The 20,237-nt window shown below is 34.6% G+C and overlaps 2 protein-coding genes across 2 annotated transcripts; both read left to right on the top strand.

The window, feature by feature from the left end:
• Positions 1-4,402: 4,402 nt before the first annotated feature.
• On the top strand, positions 4,403-5,156 carry LOC131859395 (putative germin-like protein 2-1). Its single transcript, XM_059213076.1, has 2 exons — positions 4,403-4,529; positions 4,624-5,156. Exons 1-2 carry the CDS (start codon positions 4,403-4,405, stop codon positions 5,154-5,156), a joined length of 660 nt encoding a protein of 219 aa, XP_059069059.1.
• A 14,005-nt stretch (positions 5,157-19,161) lies between these two features.
• Positions 19,162-19,915, top strand: LOC131859391 (putative germin-like protein 2-1). The gene is made up of 2 exons (XM_059213069.1): positions 19,162-19,288; positions 19,383-19,915. The coding sequence occupies exons 1-2, from the start codon at positions 19,162-19,164 to the stop codon at positions 19,913-19,915; spliced, it is 660 nt and encodes a 219-aa protein (XP_059069052.1).
• Positions 19,916-20,237: the final 322 nt, after the last annotated feature.

The raw sequence follows: 20,237 nt of genomic DNA, 5'->3' as shown, positions 1-20,237 counted from the left end.
AATCACTCTTAGGTGTCAGAGAATGCGTGCACATCCTATTTTTGAAGTAATGAATAATGTGTTGTAAATTAAACGGGCAAGTTCATGAAATGCAAAGGAAATGGAGTATTCTAACATTAATACAAGGAGTTTTAGAGACTATCCATATATAATTAAATCAAGGACCTTGGAGACTATAATATATATCTACTGACGAGTAGACTATTTATACTAATTGTTCAATCATGATTTTTTTTTTTCTGGAATAATTAAAATGAGCAAACAATTATATAATAGTCACGAGTGTATCAAAAACATTTTATGCTCTCTAGTCACTAGTTATCGTATAGGCTTCTCATTTCTTCCATGAAAAATGAATTTAGTCTTACACTTTCACATACTCTTACAAAAGTTCTTACTCGATTTATTCCCTTCTAGGATGATGCCACTTGTATCCTTTATTTTGACAATCATAGACAAGATAGATGAACTAAAAAATGTCGTATCGAATTCATCTTGTTTGATCTTATTATTTGGGTGCACAAACGCTTCACATCCAAATATTTTAATTTTTTTAAAAATTGGCCTCTTATCGTGATAGGTTGCATTCCTTTTATTACAATCTTCAAACTCTTCTACTCTTGCATTGTTGTTGTCTTGAATATCTTTCCTTCCTCGGGGTAACACAATTCACTAGCTTTATGCCAGTCTCCCAACTCTTCTCCTCCCATATTGTAATGTTCAATACGTCTGCCCTCCTCGAGGTAAATCGACTCGACAACTTCATCTCACTCATCCTCTTCATATTCATCCCATTTATCTATCTCTATTCTTTGAAAATCTTGGAGGATAATATTTAATGGTCTTCTATGGACACTAATAATTTTTACAACTCTTAAAAGGGATTAGATTTTTTTGTTTTGTGTTGTAACAAGCTTATTCCTTGGCTATAAACTTAAATTCTATGGTTTTCCTCTATAAATATACCTTTTCTCAGAAGGTTACTATTTACCCTTACCATTATTTTCTCTATTTAGTGCAACAATACCTTGTACCTAGAGTAGATCAGTCATCAACACATAGAAATAAAATAAAGTAAATATCACCCGAGACAGATAAATAAAAGAAATATAATTTGAGACGATATGCTAGGATTTTACACTCTATGCTTTAAGCAAGTTACCGCCCTTTTATTTCTCTATGTATCATCTGAATGCCAAATGAGAATAAAAAGAGAAGACAGACATTAGTGTTTTAAATCAAAGACAAGTGGCAAAAATCAATGATGGAAAAATTGATGTAGAAAATACCGTGTTTTAAGTCAAAGACAAGTGACAAAAATAAATTACGGCAAAGAGACCACGTGTAGGTACTTATTAGGCCCCCAAAATATCCTCTTACAGGGTTGGCACTTGAAGGATTTAAAAAATATACATTAAATTTTTTTTAAAAAAAAATTATTTAATTTTTCTTTCAAAAAATGCTAGCTGAGGTCATCCACCCTCCCTTTGCTTGGGAATTATCGAGCATAGTTGTAGTGTGAAATGTGGGAAGAGGGTCAATGTAAAAGAGCAACTTCTTTTAACCAGAATGATAAGAAGGAGAAATGAAATATTCACTAGGTCAATCGAATTCTTTTCTCTAAGGCCTTAATGTATAGAATTATTGCTTGGGTAGATATAGGACAGCTATGCGTCACCAATAAATTAATGCGAACTTAATAAATAGGGAGCTATTTGTATATTTATATGCACTTTAAGAATGTGCTCGTGTTGTAAAATAATTTGGATATATGAATAATTTGAAAATTTACCAATAAAAAAAAATTCTAATAAATCCCAGCATGAAATTAATAGATAAAGCTAGACTCGCGAGATCCTAGAAACAAATCTTATATCTCTTATAATTCATACAAAATTTCACAAAAAAACAATTTGAAGTTGAAGAGACAAACTAAACCTAGGGAATTTCAATATCTAGTACATTTATTGATATAAGGGTAACATTATTGGCTGATAGGGTATATATAGTAAGAGTAGAAAATTTAGTGTTTAGGTATGTTAATTTAGATGCATAAATTCGATTTAAGTATTCTCTAGAGATCTAGATGCTATTAGAACCTATTGGATGTAAAAATGAAACTAGATTAACACATCTATGACTCATTATAATGGGATTAATTTGACTAAGGCTTGCTTATATTATCCATATTTCAATATAGAAGAATGACACATAGGATATTAGATGAATGCATGAAAACTATAAACCTATTATATTGTGCTATAATCTAAGACAAGAAATCGGATTGACTATAAAATACTAAAGCTGTCTAGAACTACTGTTTAGGAATGTAATGTGAACTCTGGCAAAGCATTTGTACAATTGTCAATTTTTTTATTATTGAGGTAGTAGTTTGAGCTTTGTGAACATATTAGTGTTTAGGCATGGCTTGTATGCATCACCCTAATCTATGCATTGTTTCCCCATCTTTGAGGTGAAGTAGCACGATTAATATGCTATTTGAGAATCATTTTTGTTTTTTTAGAATTTTGTGTCCATGTGCACATGATTAAATGTGGGAATTGCAACGTGAATGAATTTGACAGAGCATGACAAGAAACTGATTAGAGCGATATTTAATTTACGAGGCCAATTCTATGAATTATATTAGAAAAGAATTAAAATGGTTCCTACACCTTCTTAAATGATCAATTATCACACTTGTAGACCGAGGGAAAAAAATTCAAGCAATTTTTGTGTAATGTGAAATATGAGATCATAATAATGGAGATCTATGCAATGGTAAACAAAATAACGGTGAAAAATTCTCTTCCTTACTTGAAATAAAATTCCCATGAGCCATTCTCAAGAAACAATTAATTAGAATATTTGATGGTCTTTGAATTACACATGATTGTATTTAAAAGAAAGCACAAGACCATGAACAATAGAGAAGACAATATAGCTTATGAAAATATTCATAGCTTTATATATGTATGAATGAGCACTTGTACATTGATTAATATTGAGCCTCCTTCGTATGCTTAACGTCGTCATTAACATTCTTCAAGGTTTAGGGGCAAGAAGCGACCAATCTAGGGCTAGAATATTCTTCATTTGTAATTGAGAAGGATACGGTAGGTTGCCTCTTGATACACCATGAAATTACACAAAAATTAATTGTAAAACCATAAACTTCAGTAGATTTTCTCTCATCTCCACAACCTACCTAGTCTAAATCTAAATTATAATATCCTGTAAGTGTCAAGTCTTCAAGAGAAGAGTATGGAACATCTTTGATTAAATTTTGTCATGCATATATTTAGAAACCTAAAATCGACGACTTATTGCCATGCCAAAATTCACTCGATTAATAATAAGCCATTGTCAGATTAGTAATCAATGAAATGTAATGTGAATTTGCCTACAATTTAAGAATGTGATGACTTATTTGCATGCCAAAGATCACTCGATTAATAATAAGCCATTGTCATATTAGTAATCGATTAAATGTAATGTGAATTTGCCTACTATTTAAGAATGTGATGTGAACTTCGGCTCAGTGTTTGTATGTGGTTTGAGCGATGTGAACATAGCAGTGTTTAAGCATGGATTTAGTGCATCACCCTAACCTAGGCCTAGGGTATGTGCTCTTTTCCCATCCTTTGGGGGTGAAGCAACGTGACCTAATATGCTAATCAATTTTCAGTGATGAGGTGAGTCAAAGCAAACCAAAGACACCGTACCGATCAGCCAATTCAATAAAGAGTAGTGAAAACGGTAAACGCAGAGATTAGATCAGTGGTACACGTTTATTTTCAAAATATTCTACATACGCTTGAAATTGACCTCTGCCGCTGCCCTGTAATCAGATATTATAGATTTATCAATGAAGCAAGAAAATAGTTTAAAGTCGTTTGTTTATGAGCGATGATATCTCTCTACATGTTTGAATGACCTCTAATATTGAGCCAAGAAGCCACCAATCGTGGGATTTTAATTAATACAAAATTGCAGTTATTTTAAATAGATATAAACTAAGAAACAGACGCGGACTGCTGATCAAAGGTTGATCGCTTCTCACTGTGAATTCTTCACCAAGAGCAAACAAATCAAGTCTTAACAAAGACAATAGACAAAATTCGTAAATTTTGGACTTATTCTCCTCTTGGCAAATTGAATTTTAAAAGTTGCCCTGATAATATCGTAACGAAGCTACTCATCTAGGGGTAGTTTGAATGGATTCGGTGTTTAATTGATATTAAAAGGATTTACGCGCTGTTGCCGTCCTGACTATGTATATCTCGTTCAAAATTTGCACTATATAATGTTATGTCATGATTTGCAGTTCAATCAAATTCACGCCCCTCTCTCTCTCTCTCTCTGAGTGTTCGTGTTGATAAACTCTTGTGCGAATTAAGAAATGGCAAGCTGGTTGCGCTTAAGCTTCATTTTCCTGTGTGTATTTATATGTTGTTGCAGCGAGCATGTGATGGGAGCAGATCCCGACTCCTTGCAAGATTTCTGTGTTGCAGATAGGCAAGGCCAAGGTACAGATTTCTTTGATTCTTTCTTTCTTTCTTAGCTGAATTCAGCTCTGTGTGTGCATGTAAAATTACTAACCGAATATGAATACATGTGCAGTTTTGGTGAACGGCTTCTCTTGCAAGGACTCGAAAGTGGTTTCATCGGAGGACTTCTTCTTCCGAGGTCTGGGACGAGAAGGAGATACAAGCAACGCTGTAGGCTCTAACGTAACAGCGGCGAACGTTAACCAGATTGCGGGGCTTAACACACTGGGGATATCGTTGGTCCGCATTGACTTCGCTGTGGGTGGAATTAATCCTCCTCACACCCATCCAAGAGCCACTGAAATCTTGGTTTTGCTTGAAGGCCACCTCTCTGTGGGCTTCATCGATACTACAAACAAGTTTTACAGCAAGATGTTAATGAAAGGAGACGTGTTTGTGTTTCCCAAGGGATTGCTGCACTTCCAACAGAATGTGGGACATCGAAATGCAGTGGCCATCGCTGCCTTGAGCAGCCAGAATCCTGGAGTTCAGGTTTCTGCCAATTCTCTCTTTGCAGCGAATCCTGCTATCCCAGTTTCTGTATTGACGAAGGCCTTCCGAAGCGATCAAACAATTGTCGATTCCATTCAGGACAAGTTCGTGTAATATGGCTCCCACACCCTCAAACTCGCATTCTTTATTTATCATTCCAAGATAATAATTCGTACAAATGGCCTGCCAGGCTACCAAAATAACAAATGACTAGCAATTAATTTGTATCTACTGCGGGTAAAATGTCAAGTTCTTCGCGACTCTTGACCTTTCAACACGAACACGTCATACTGCTCTTGCCTTCATGGAATCACCAATGTTGTTTATTTTTATGTGTTTTCTCTTGAGAATAATCATGTCCAATTATTCTTATAGTAATTAGAAGCTACGATAACATATCAAATCCAAAATATCTTCAAATTATGCAGCTTTCATTTTGCAACTACTTTTTCCCTCTAAAATAATATAGGAGGCAACCTTGTGTACTTGAACTCTATTAATTATTGTCCTGTCGTATGCCATGAGATTGATTTGTAATTGAAAATATACATATGTGTGGATGTAAGATATTGTGCACATAGGTTGTTTTAGTTTGTTTTGTGTAGGCCGGTTGTGATTTTTCTAGGGGAGAAGCTAATTTATGTTTAAATGCTTAAAAGATGAGGATTTCAATTGTCAAGACTTAGATATGAAACTGCATTGCTAATTATGATTCATTCACTTTTGGATGTCCCCTTACATATCTAGTAGTTATCGTGTTTGAACTAAATACATTCAATGTAAACTATCACTTATCTCTATATGCATAATGAATATTGAAGTGGAATTAAATGTTGAATGTTTCTTAGTTTTTTGGCTTAAATTTGTATTTCTATTTCCTTATACATAAGGTTTACATCGGTCTCTATTTGTTGTCACGTTTTATCTTTATTTACAATTTAGGAAGGCATCAATCTTGTTTCCCTTTTATCAAATCATTTCCATCAAACATCTACTATTTCTTGTTAGCGTAAGCGTAAGTTGTATTTTCCTTTAGACCATGATTTGATTGATATCGGCAATTAGAAATCCTTAGTGATCTTGAGTTGATGAAATGTATAAAGGTTAGTATTAATTTAAATGTAATTTATACATGTATATGCATTATGCAAAGTGGTTCACATAAAGGTATGTTATAACTATTTTCTCAGTTTTACTTCCAGGAAATATTTGTTTCTATACGTATTGTTACCTTTTTTATATATATTTCATTTGCTTTTTTTATTGTGAAGTTTAGTGATTTTATTTTTTGTGCTTCATATGTGAAAGCCGAAGGCTTTTTTCAAGCCACATTGCATGGATATTATTTCTCTTGAAATCTCCTACATGAAATCAAGGGATTTCCCTTCTAGGATTAGAATAGGATAAATCTATGAAGGGAGAACCTACCATAATTTTTGGATCTCAATTTCCTACATTCTTATTATGATTTTGATTCAGTAACCTAGGTTGACAATGGGACTATGGCCGGAGGTTTTGTATGCAACATGTAGAGTTGCAGAGAATGGTTTGGAGAGCTAATAGTTCGTATTTGATTTCATTGGGGTGACAAATTTACCGATTATTAGAAATCTATTTCTTTATCTACATCACTTTCTACTAGATATTCATTGTCCATAATTGAGAACTCAATAGTACGTTGATTTTTGCCACAACATAAAATGGTCTAATAAATAAGATAGATAAAATTTAGTAGAATTTCTCTCATCTTCACAATAGGTACCCAATTTAAATCAAAATATCTTACAAGTGCCATGTCTTCAAGAGAAAAGGAAAAAACATACAAAGTCAAACTTTTCTACGCATATCTTTACACAAAAAAACATTACCACTTATTTCCAATTGCAAGACTACCCAATCGGTAATGCTTTTGATTAAGATAAACGAGTTTTACGGGGATCCGAAACCCAAATCCATCCATTAATTCAGAGTTAACTAGAAACTAACCAACTGCTAAACAACAACAAAACAGGGGACACGGCCCAGCAAGTCTAACCACAAAAAGCACAATGGAAACAAGAAACACCAGCCAAAAAACTAAGTAGGCGCTTTCAAAAGCTCAGTATTTTTCTGGATTTCTTTGTTATTGATCTCCTGGAGTTCTTTAATGATGAACCTCGAACTGCCTCTTTCCTGTTTTTTGGTCCTAGTCCTGGTAGTGGGCCCCGTAGATGCCTGCATATCTTGGATTCCCTTTTCGCGGTTAATGTCTGAGGATAGTACAGATCTGGTCACGTGAGCTTTCTGTAAGGGGATTTCCTCGTTGACTCTTTTGAGGCCTTTGACACTGTTATACATCGCCTCCTTACTATATTCCACCAGACCCTTAAGCTTACTCTTTAAATCCTAGATTTCATCCTCCAACCTATCAATCCTAGTCTCATGTTCTCAATTTTGTCTTCATGACCTTAATGGCTTACAAGATTTTTTGGGACAACTTTAGGAGTTTGTCAGTTTTATCAGGCGTCAGATTCTCCGTGAAAGAGTCCACAATATCCTTGATCCCCTTTTTTAGTAAATAAATTTCATCAAACACCCATCAAAAGCATTTCTCCTGGTTAACCAAGAAATTGGCCAGAAGCTTGTCAACATACATTTAGTCACATTTAATCTCATTGGGGTCCACATTAAGGGGAATATCAAGTCATATTTCATTTTCCCCTTTTCCTTGAATCTCTACCTTTTTTTCCAGTTTTTGTTTTTTACGGTTTTGGGGGCCGAGATTTTGGGGATGAGACAGATGGGATTTCAAAATTTTTGCTGCCCATGTAGGTAGATTTTTCCCACTAATATTTGTGCCAGGTGTGGGCTTTTGTGGGGGACCCTCATCCTCTGAGGTCTTATACTCTGAATCATCCGAAACATGGATGTCATTCCAATCCATAGAAACTCTGCCCTCCGCCTTGCCAAACTCCGTATGTGAAATATCATGCACCTCCTAGTTGGCCAAGGGTTTAGGGTTTCTCTGAGCTGGGGAGGGTCTAACCTTACGAGCCCTAGAAAACTCCACAACCAGGAGGATTAAACCCTCATGCAGAACTGGGTTTTCCTCATTCTCAAAATTCTTATGGATGGAATTCTCAAGATATGACAACAAATAAAATGGAATTGAAAATATTTTATCATGCCTCAAGTGGTTCAGAATAGTAAAATGATAGGAAAATATACTAGCATAGTGGCCATCAAGGGTTATGTACCTCACAATAAATTTCGCTATATCTGCTCAGAGCTTCAGAAGGTCCTTTCGATTGTAGCCTCCATCCTCGTTCTTCTTGACTCTGCTTCGGTCACTCTTTTTATCGTAGAAGATTGAGAGGGCTTCGTCTGAATTTTTTCTCTCCCAATAGAATTTTTTACCCTCCATGCTAAGCCTAGAAATCTCAATGATGAAGGGTTCATGAATCCTGAACTCCGCCCCATACACAATTAGAACCCCATTATTCCAATTTCAAAAAAAGAAATCCATGAGCTGGTGGTTCTGACCATGGAGTTTTCTGATAAAAAGGTTCCATACCTCTGTCACCAGCTTCCCTATAGACCTCTTAATTTTTCTCCCAAAGCTCGCCTAAAGACTCTTCCAATTTGTTCTTGTCTCCCCCCATAAGATTGTTGCCTCTCTACATTTTATTAGTAACACTATTTAACTAGGCTTCAGGCAGATGATAACAAACTAGACCCATAGGAAAGGTCACCACCATAGATTTATATGAATAGCTTTACACATGTGAAAAGTTGTCATACGGAGAGAGATTTTCGGCATCCCCCCTCACCAATTCACACAACTTAAATGGAAAGGAATCCCCTTCCCACCACCACTTTTCATCATCTCTAGCAACACCAAGATTTTCCACGTGGTCTGCAGACTTGTTACCCTCTCTAAAAACTTGCAAAATTTGAATTGGCTCAAATTCAGCAATCATATCAAAACACTCCCGCATTAAATGATTAATCGTCCAGGTTGGGATAGTCTTTTTAATTAAGAAGTTGATTATATTTAGCGAATCACTTTCTAGCTAGACTTTCTTGAATCTACCACAGATAGCCATTTTAAAAGCAATGTAGGCCACAAATATATTCTCTCTTGGATTTTTTCTTTAACCGGTAATGTTAGAGTAGAGCATTCAACGATATATTCTCTCTTGGATTTTTCCTTTTTATGAGATAACCTTATTAAGTTGCGGTTTTTTTGTTTTTGTTTGCGTGGAGTTGCATCCTAACATTCAAGGTGTTGATTGCTCTCCTTTGAAAAATAATTTTGTACATCTATTATGATTAATAAATTAGGAGTTAAATCATATTTATCTATATTTTCATTTTCTAGTTTGCATGCTTTCATATCTAATAACTTGTGAGGTACACAATTGTCCATCTTTTACCCTCTAACTTGTGCAACTATTTTGATAGAAGGATCTTGGTTTCTGACTTGGTATCAAATACTAACTAATTATTTTAAGGTTAGGCTGGTTTTATATATTTAATATTAAAAACTATTCTAGTTTGCATTATTATAAAGACATGTTTTCTTTGTATTACATGTGAAGAGAATTTACAATGAAATAAAATTGCAATTTTTCTTATAAAGGTTGGGAGGGTTTTCTTTGTAGCATTTTCCTCACTCTATGTAAGGTTGGGTGGTAATCATGTAATATTTAAGGAACTTTTTCCCACCACATTCTTGGCATTAGCAACCATAAGGTTTTTTAATCCATAAGCTTCTTCGTATAGTAGTTTTAGTATCTTTAGGTTGTAGGTGCATGGAGGTTTTAGTTGGCCTTCCATTTCTTTGTACATATTTTATAGAGGCATGTAAGGTTTTGTTATCGTTGTGTATGAAATTTTTGATATCAATATCTTGTAGTGAGAAACTTTCCATGTTGCTAGTGACTTATTCTACTAGAACGACTTGAAGTTAAGAAAAGGTTTCACATATGACTCTATTGTAAGTGACCGCAATGGTAATATATATATATATATATATATATATATATATATATATATATATATTGTGGACGATAGAGGTTGATACACATTCACAAAAAAAAATATAGACTAGACCTATGAACTACAATGATGTATTTGTCCTGTCGTACTAACAGGAGGAATTTGTTATCTTATAGGAGCTATTTGTATCTTTATTTATAGAAGAGATGGGATGCCATTATTGAATGGGACAAGAAATGTTGCCTTCCCAATGATTGGTTTGAATGCCCTAATGGGTTCTCCCTTGACTTGGCGTCTTCCTTGGGTGGAGGGTAGGGGTTCTTTAGATAGGCTAGATCATTAGAATAGAAGGGGTGTCATTATTGAATGGGATGGGAAATGTTGCCTTCCCAATGATTGGTTTGAATTCCCTAATGGTTTCTCCCTTGACTTGGCATCTTCCTTTGGTGGAGGGTAGGGGTTCTTAAGATAGGCTATGGGGAGGAATGGGGCAATAATCACTAAAGCTACATGCTTTCCCCTCCAAAATCAATTTGTGTGGAACTTGCAGGTGGTGTTGAAGAGGAGGTTGAACACAATGACAAGGTTTTTTTGGGTTAGGGTTGATTAAGAATTTAAGAGTTATTTGGACAAGCCTTATAGATCTTCACAAATATATCTTTGAGAACTGGGAACTCATTGTTGATGGATGTGTTCAAATCTATCCACGTGCTCGAGGTTTCTTTGTTGTTGTTTCTAAAAATGTGAAAGACATAAATAAGGTGCTTTGAGACCACAATTGGAGCTAGGAGGATAATCAAATGCTTACGTTGAAACAATGACAAACCTTCTTGGGGAGGTCTTTGAGTAGTTTCTTATTGGTGGATGAGGGCTCGTCAAATCTTAAGCACTTTACTTATGCCTAGATTCTTGTGGATGTTGATGGCACTGAGAATCTCCTTGAAGAGATTCCTATCAAAATATCGAAATGTTTTTGGGTGTAATCCTTAGACTATGAGGGTATCCATTTCAGGTGCAGAAGATATTTTCAAGCTAGACATATTGTTGCTCAATGTTCAAAAAGGAGGGGGGGAAAGCTTGTCACTGCTCTCCATTACTTGATGGATAAAAGCGAGGTGTTGTATAAGAGTGGAATGGATGCTTTCATTGAATTGGATAAGGCCCCCTTTCTATTGAGTCTTGGTTGATAATGCTGGTCAAAATCTGAATGTGAGGCAAATAGAGAATCCTCTTGTGTTGCAACAGTTAGAGCCTAAAGAATTAGTGCCTTTGAGAGGTAGTGGGAATGAAGATCAAATTGAAGATGGGCACATTTAGGCTGGGGATGTCTAGATGGAGGAGATTTGGCAGGTTGTGAAAGAGAAGCATGAGAAAGGAGGTACAAACAAGATATTAGCTGTCACATGCTTCTTAGATCTCACTCCAAAGATAGGGCTAGAATGTAGGGTTTAGCCCTGACCTATTAATGGGTCTTTGTTCCTTAGGGATTTTGAGAAGGGAGGGCGCTCCTTGTTTGTAGCCTCACCTAGTTCAGTCGAGGACAAAAACCCGTTTTGTCAATCATTGTCAACCTAATCTAAAGGGAGCTGGCCCATCCAACAATTTAACTACAAAAAATATATATTAATACTATGGTTGAATACATGTTGACGATGAGACTAAAGTAAAATGGTTCAACAAATAAGGTCAAGATTTTGGATTGTTTGTGTTTTCCAATTTCTCATAAACTCCTCTTTCATATTGAATATTTAAAAATATCTTATAAAATTTAGAGAGGCTGAGAGAAATCTATGGGAAGCTAGAATAAAATAATGGACACGAGTTAGAGAATGATTTCCAATAATCATCTACAACAAAATTCCTATCATATCTGAGGAGAAAAAGGTCAAGATTGTATGCTAAGCAATCTTGAGAAGGTTATTGATCCAGAAATTCAACACTATTGTATTATACTAATGATGTTGTTGGGTTTAAATTTTAGTATACGGCTATTAATAAATCTCCATTGTAGTAATTTGGGGGCACTAGTCCCAACAAGGGTTTCTTGGGGAAACGTCCTTAGTTGGGGGATCGATGGAAGTGCCCCCAAAGAAATAATTACCCATTATTTATTAAAAGAGTCTACTATTATTTTAGTATATAAATTGACCTTTGTGAACTACAAAAAGGACTTGATAAATAAGTGGTCGTGGAATGTGAAAAGCTATGAGAATGTATTTTTCTCTTCATTACATAATAGAAAGAAAGCGGATGGCTATTTCTCCATGGATGTATCCTACATTTATTGAACACACGTTACATTTGTATTGTAGTGAATTTCTCCCTTTTCCTTTTTTATTTTGCATCATATTTAATATTATTGTTTGCTTTGGTCTACCTAAACACCAACAACTGATATTAGAGTGATGTAGTTTGGTCATTTATCATGATATTTCAGATTCATGTGGGATCAATGGTGGAAGAAGACAATTTAGAGATGAAAATTTAAATGGCCAAAATGAAGAACCATGGAAGATAAAACTGGAAGACTATATCTATTAGAATCATCCTTTCTTACTGTTGGGCGGAAAAGGGAAAAAACCAACAAACACATGAGAATTTCAGAATGAGAGATGCTTGATAGAAAGGAACTAGGAGGAATATTGTTGTTCCAAGTAGTGTTGGTAGATTTAAATATAAAAAAGGAAATAAAAATTGTGGACCTAATGTCGGTATCGGAAAAGCTACACGAAAAACCCTCAAATTTCGTAAAGGTATTTTTTATGAAACATTTATTTGATTGTGAAAATCGATCTCTGTGAAATTACAGTCATTATTGTCTAACAAGTGAATTTTTTTTGAGTTATTTATGGCCCTTTTTTCTTTATTTAGTCTCCTATTTGTCCATTCTATTGTTATTATTTTTCTTTTTTGTGCCCTGCAATCACTTTTACATCTTGTTCTCCTTTCGAGTGCTTGGTCATTTTTCTTTGTAACTATTCTAAATAGAGTGTGGATATTTCAACAAAGGGACACACATTCCTTTTTAGAAATCAGAATACCATGAATCTGGAGTTATCACATGACAGATTATCAAATCAGTGTTTAACGTGCACTGTCATAGGGCTGAGCATGCAATTCAAGTTTTTACTAGGGAAGATATCTTGGAGATAGCCTTGTCCAAATTGGTATCCACGTCCCAACTTGTTCCTTGTTTTATTTTCTAATTTAATTACCACATTCAAGTTTATTGTCAAGTGGTTCAAATTGCAATTGGCTTTGTAAAGCATAGTCCTATCCTGGACACTATTCTTTATGAATCCATAGAGAAGTATGGCATGAAAAAAGGTAAAGCTCTGCTGGGTCATCTCTTCTCTAACTTGTGATTAGGAAAGTAGTCTAGTTTTTATTATGTTTACACGGCAATAGGAATGGTAATCTATGTGTATAAAGATCAAGTTTTGGCTATTGCCATTAAAGCCTATAAGGCGGAATTAGGCATACTGCTAAGTGATAAATATGGTGGATGTTTTAAAGGCAGTAGTCTTTTTCAAGGATCATCTTGCTGAGCACTACTGAAAGCATCTTCGCACCACAATTGGCTCCAATGAAGGACTCTATACAGCTTAGGCATGAGGGTTTGATATATGCTTTGTTTTGGAATAAAGGCTTGATATGTACACTATTCCATTGTTTCAAAACATTCTTGTGTAGAAATCATGGGGAATTTGTATCTGGTTCTAATCTCAAGCAGCTCAGTAGTAGAAGTTTTTCTCTCTTACATTTTGGCCCCTCGTGTTCTATCTAAAATAAATCTATCTCTAGTTTGCTGTAGGGTCAATATCATGTGATTATTTAAATTTTATTATTGTAGAGATGATTTTTTAAATGGGCATCTCATTGTCTATACCTTTATACTAGTTAGAGTCTGTTGAATGTTTTGGACATATATAGATTTTCTTGTATTAGAGAATATTTTGTGAATGGGATCCTCATCTTATATGGCTCTCTGATAACTAGGGCCTTTTATTTTTGTACTTTGGTCCTCATATCAATCATCGTTGAGACAGTTATGGGTTCTATGTCAATTCCGTTCTACTCCTTATTCACTATACTTCTTAATATTGAATATTAAATAGAAAGGGTTTAGGATTTATCCCTTTAATTTTTTTTAAGGATATCACCATTTTACTTTCAATTCAAGCGATATTGACCCTATCACTATGTAACTAACATTAGCAGAAAAATGATACAGTGGAAAATTTTGTGTAGTTGAATGCTTATTCATTTTTCTCTTATTCTATAATACCAAATTGTAATTAAAAATATATATACATGTATGGATGTAGCGTATTTTTGTTGTTGGTCACTTGAAATATTTTTTAATAGGTTACTTGTGAAGTTTTCCAATATTACAAGATGTTGGAAGTGAAATATCACAAAGAGATTCATTGTGTAGAAATATATTATGCATCACAACGAAAGTAGAAAATTCATCATGTGACATACATCAAGATGACTCTCTACAATCTGCATGCAATAATGCACAATGCTAATCTCAAGAAAAGATCATTGAAAAATATTGTGTAGAATATGAGATCTACGATGCTCTTCAAGTAGGCAAACTTGTAGCCTTTGTTTCCTTATGCTTATGGCAAGCCCAATATGGAGAATATGAAAGAAATAGATTCATTACGGTGTGGCTCAACCAGTTTGGTCCAATTAGGCTATCCAGTAAATAGGAAGATTGATATTTCTAATCACTCTTAGGTGTCAGAGAATGCGTGCACATCCTATTTTTGAAGTAATGAATAATGTGTTGTAAATTAAACGGGCAAGTTCATGAAATGCAAAGGAAATGGAGTATTCTAACATTAATACAAGGAGTTTTAGAGACTATCCATATATAATTAAATCAAGGACCTTGGAGACTATAATATATATCTACTGACGAGTAGACTATTTATACTAATTGTTCAATCATGATTTTTTTTTTTCTGGAATAATTAAAATGAGCAAACAATTATATAATAGTCACGAGTGTATCAAAAACATTTTATGCTCTCTAGTCACTAGTTATCGTATAGGCTTCTCATTTCTTCCATGAAAAATGAATTTAGTCTTACACTTTCACATACTCTTACAAAAGTTCTTACTCGATTTATTCCCTTCTAGGATGATGCCACTTGTATCCTTTATTTTGACAATCATAGACAAGATAGATGAACTAAAAAATGTCGTATCGAATTCATCTTGTTTGATCTTATTATTTGGGTGCACAAACGCTTCACATCCAAATATTTTAATTTTTTTAAAAATTGGCCTCTTATCGTGATAGGTTGCATTCCTTTTATTACAATCTTCAAACTCTTCTACTCTTGCATTGTTGTTGTCTTGAATATCTTTCCTTCCTCGGGGTAACACAATTCACTAGCTTTATGCCAGTCTCCCAACTCTTCTCCTCCCATATTGTAATGTTCAATACGTCTGCCCTCCTCGAGGTAAATCGACTCGACAACTTCATCTCACTCATCCTCTTCATATTCATCCCATTTATCTATCTCTATTCTTTGAAAATCTTGGAGGATAATATTTAATGGTCTTCTATGGACACTAATAATTTTTACAACTCTTAAAAGGGATTAGATTTTTTTGTTTTGTGTTGTAACAAGCTTATTCCTTGGCTATAAACTTAAATTCTATGGTTTTCCTCTATAAATATACCTTTTCTCAGAAGGTTACTATTTACCCTTACCATTATTTTCTCTATTTAGTGCAACAATACCTTGTACCTAGAGTAGATCAGTCATCAACACATAGAAATAAAATAAAGTAAATATCACCCGAGACAGATAAATAAAAGAAATATAATTTGAGACGATATGCTAGGATTTTACACTCTATGCTTTAAGCAAGTTACCGCCCTTTTATTTCTCTATGTATCATCTGAATGCCAAATGAGAATAAAAAGAGAAGACAGACATTAGTGTTTTAAATCAAAGACAAGTGGCAAAAATCAATGATGGAAAAATTGATGTAGAAAATACCGTGTTTTAAGTCAAAGACAAGTGACAAAAATAAATTACGGCAAAGAGACCACGTGTAGGTACTTATTAGGCCCCCAAAATATCCTCTTACAGGGTTGGCACTTGAAGGATTTAAAAAATATACATTAAATTTTTTTTAAAAAAAAATTATTTAATTTTTCTTTCAAAAAATGCTAGCTGAGGTCATCCACCCTCCCTTTGCTTGGGAATTATCGAGCATAGTTGTAGTGTGAAATGTGGGAAGAGGGTCAATGTAAAAGAGCAACTTCTTTTAACCAGAATGATAAGAAGGAGAAATGAAATATTCACTAGGTCAATCGAATTCTTTTCTCTAAGGCCTTAATGTATAGAATTATTGCTTGGGTAGATATAGGACAGCTATGCGTCACCAATAAATTAATGCGAACTTAATAAATAGGGAGCTATTTGTATATTTATATGCACTTTAAGAATGTGCTCGTGTTGTAAAATAATTTGGATATATGAATAATTTGAAAATTTACCAATAAAAAAAAATTCTAATAAATCCCAGCATGAAATTAATAGATAAAGCTAGACTCGCGAGATCCTAGAAACAAATCTTATATCTCTTATAATTCATACAAAATTTCACAAAAAAACAATTTGAAGTTGAAGAGACAAACTAAACCTAGGGAATTTCAATATCTAGTACATTTATTGATATAAGGGTAACATTATTGGCTGATAGGGTATATATAGTAAGAGTAGAAAATTTAGTGTTTAGGTATGTTAATTTAGATGCATAAATTCGATTTAAGTATTCTCTAGAGATCTAGATGCTATTAGAACCTATTGGATGTAAAAATGAAACTAGATTAACACATCTATGACTCATTATAATGGGATTAATTTGACTAAGGCTTGCTTATATTATCCATATTTCAATATAGAAGAATGACACATAGGATATTAGATGAATGCATGAAAACTATAAACCTATTATATTGTGCTATAATCTAAGACAAGAAATCGGATTGACTATAAAATACTAAAGCTGTCTAGAACTACTGTTTAGGAATGTAATGTGAACTCTGGCAAAGCATTTGTACAATTGTAAATTTTTTTATTATTGAGGTAGTAGTTTGAGCTTTGTGAACATATTAGTGTTTAGGCATGGCTTGTATGCATCACCCTAATCTATGCATTGTTTCCCCATCTTTGAGGTGAAGTAGCATGATTAATATGCTATTTGAGAATCATTTTTGTTTTTTTAGAATTTTGTGTCCATGTGCACATGATTAAATGTGGGAATTGCAACGTGAATGAATTTGACAGAGCATGACAAGAAACTGATTAGAGCGATATTTAATTTACGAGGCCAATTCTATGAATTATATTAGAAAAGAATTAAAATGGTTCCTACACCTTCTTAAATGATCAATTATCACACTTGTAGACCGAGGGAAAAAAATTCAAGCAATTTTTGTGTAATGTGAAATATGAGATCATAATAATGGAGATCTATGCAATGGTAAACAAAATAACGGTGAAAAATTCTCTTCCTTACTTGAAATAAAGTTCCCATGAGCCATTCTCAAGAAACAATTAATTAGAATATTTGATGGTCTTTGAATTACACATGATTGTATTTAAAAGAAAGCACAAGACCATGAACAATAGAGAAGACAATATAGCTTATGAAAATATTCATAGCTTTATATATGTATGAATGAGCACTTGTACATTGATTAATATTGAGCCTCCTTCGTATGCTTAACGTCGTCATTAACATTCTTCAAGGTTTAGGGGCAAGAAGCGACCAATCTAGGGCTAGAATATTCTTCATTTGTAATTGAGAAGGATACGGTAGGTTGCCTCTTGATACACCATGAAATTACACAAAAATTAATTGTAAAACCATAAACTTCAGTAGATTTTCTCTCATCTCCACAACCTACCTAGTCTAAATCTAAATTATAATATCCTGTAAGTGTCAAGTCTTCAAGAGAAGAGTATGGAACATCTTTGATTAAATTTTGTCATGCATATATTTAGAAACCTAAAATCGACGACTTATTGCCATGCCAAAATTCACTCGATTAATAATAAGCCATTGTCAGATTAGTAATCAATGAAATGTAATGTGAATTTGCCTACAATTTAAGAATGTGATGACTTATTTGCATGCCAAAGATCACTCGATTAATAATAAGCCATTGTCATATTAGTAATCGATTAAATGTAATGTGAATTTGCCTACTATTTAAGAATGTGATGTGAACTTCGGCTCAGTGTTTGTATGTGGTTTGAGCGATGTGAACATAGCAGTGTTTAAGCATGGATTTAGTGCATCACCCTAACCTAGGCCTAGGGTATGTGCTCTTTTCCCATCCTTTGGGGGTGAAGCAACGTGACCTAATATGCTAATCAATTTTCAGTGATGAGGTGAGTCAAAGCAAACCAAAGACACCGTACCGATCAGCCAATTCAATAAAGAGTAGTGAAAACGGTAAACGCAGAGATTAGATCAGTGGTACACGTTTATTTTCAAAATATTCTACATACGCTTGAAATTGACCTCTGCCGCTGCCCTGTAATCAGATATTATAGATTTATCAATGAAGCAAGAAAATAGTTTAAAGTCGTTTGTTTATGAGCGATGATATCTCTCTACATGTTTGAATGACCTCTAATATTGAGCCAAGAAGCCACCAATCGTGGGATTTTAATTAATACAAAATTGCAGTTATTTTAAATAGATATAAACTAAGAAACAGACGCGGACTGCTGATCAAAGGTTGATCGCTTCTCACTGTGAATTCTTCACCAAGAGCAAACAAATCAAGTCTTAACAAAGACAATAGACAAAATTCGTAAATTTTGGACTTATTCTCCTCTTGGCAAATTGAATTTTAAAAGTTGCCCTGATAATATCGTAACGAAGCTACTCATCTAGGGGTAGTTTGAATGGATTCGGTGTTTAATTGATATTAAAAGGATTTACGCGCTGTTGCCGTCCTGACTATGTATATCTCGTTCAAAATTTGCACTATATAATGTTATGTCATGATTTGCAGTTCAATCAAATTCACGCCCCTCTCTCTCTCTCTCTCTGAGTGTTCGTGTTGATAAACTCTTGTGCGAATTAAGAAATGGCAAGCTGGTTGCGCTTAAGCTTCATTTTCCTGTGTGTATTTATATGTTGTTGCAGCGAGCATGTGATGGGAGCAGATCCCGACTCCTTGCAAGATTTCTGTGTTGCAGATAGGCAAGGCCAAGGTACAGATTTCTTTGATTCTTTCTTTCTTTCTTAGCTGAATTCAGCTCTGTGTGTGCATGTAAAATTACTAACCGAATATGAATACATGTGCAGTTTTGGTGAACGGCTTCTCTTGCAAGGACTCGAAAGTGGTTTCATCGGAGGACTTCTTCTTCCGAGGTCTGGGACGAGAAGGAGATACAAGCAACGCTGTAGGCTCTAACGTAACAGCGGCGAACGTTAACCAGATTGCGGGGCTTAACACACTGGGGATATCGTTGGTCCGCATTGACTTCGCTGTGGGTGGAATTAATCCTCCTCACACCCATCCAAGAGCCACTGAAATCTTGGTTTTGCTTGAAGGCCACCTCTCTGTGGGCTTCATCGATACTACAAACAAGTTTTACAGCAAGATGTTAATGAAAGGAGACGTGTTTGTGTTTCCCAAGGGATTGCTGCACTTCCAACAGAATGTGGGACATCGAAATGCAGTGGCCATCGCTGCCTTGAGCAGCCAGAATCCTGGAGTTCAGGTTTCTGCCAATTCTCTCTTTGCAGCGAATCCTGCTATCCCAGTTTCTGTATTGACGAAGGCCTTCCGAAGCGATCAAACAATTGTCGATTCCATTCAGGACAAGTTCGTGTAATATGGCTCCCACACCCTCAAACTCGCATTCTTTATTTATCATTCCAAGATAATAATTCGTACAAATGGCCTGCCAGGCTACCAAAATAACAAATGACTAGCAATTAATTTGTATCTACTGCGGGTAAAATGTCAAGTTCTTCGCGACTCTTGACCTTTCAACACGAACACGTCATACTGCTCTTGCCTTCATGGAATCACCAATGTTGTTTATTTTTATGTGTTTTCTCTTGAGAATAATCATGTCCAATTATTCTTATAGTAATTAGAAGCTACGATAACATATCAAATCCAAAATATCTTCAAATTATGCAGCTTTCATT

This window comes from Cryptomeria japonica, chromosome 2, assembly GCF_030272615.1.
Source record: "Cryptomeria japonica chromosome 2, Sugi_1.0, whole genome shotgun sequence".
Lineage (NCBI taxonomy): Eukaryota > Viridiplantae > Streptophyta > Pinopsida > Cupressales > Cupressaceae > Cryptomeria > Cryptomeria japonica.
This window is presented reverse-complemented; position numbering and strand designations above follow the sequence as displayed.

What these genes read in the sequence shown, in the direction of transcription:
- LOC131859395 (XM_059213076.1), top strand. Translation starts at nt 4,403, where the DNA reads ATGGCAAGCTGGTTGCGCTTAAGCTTCATTTTCCTGTGTGTATTTATA. An exon ending in TGCAGATAGGCAAGGCCAAG is followed by an intron (nt 4,530 to 4,623) that starts GTACAGATTTCT and finishes ATACATGTGCAG; the next exon opens with TTTTGGTGAACGGCTTCTCT.
- LOC131859391 (XM_059213069.1), top strand. Translation starts at nt 19,162, where the DNA reads ATGGCAAGCTGGTTGCGCTTAAGCTTCATTTTCCTGTGTGTATTTATA. An exon ending in TGCAGATAGGCAAGGCCAAG is followed by an intron (nt 19,289 to 19,382) that starts GTACAGATTTCT and finishes ATACATGTGCAG; the next exon opens with TTTTGGTGAACGGCTTCTCT.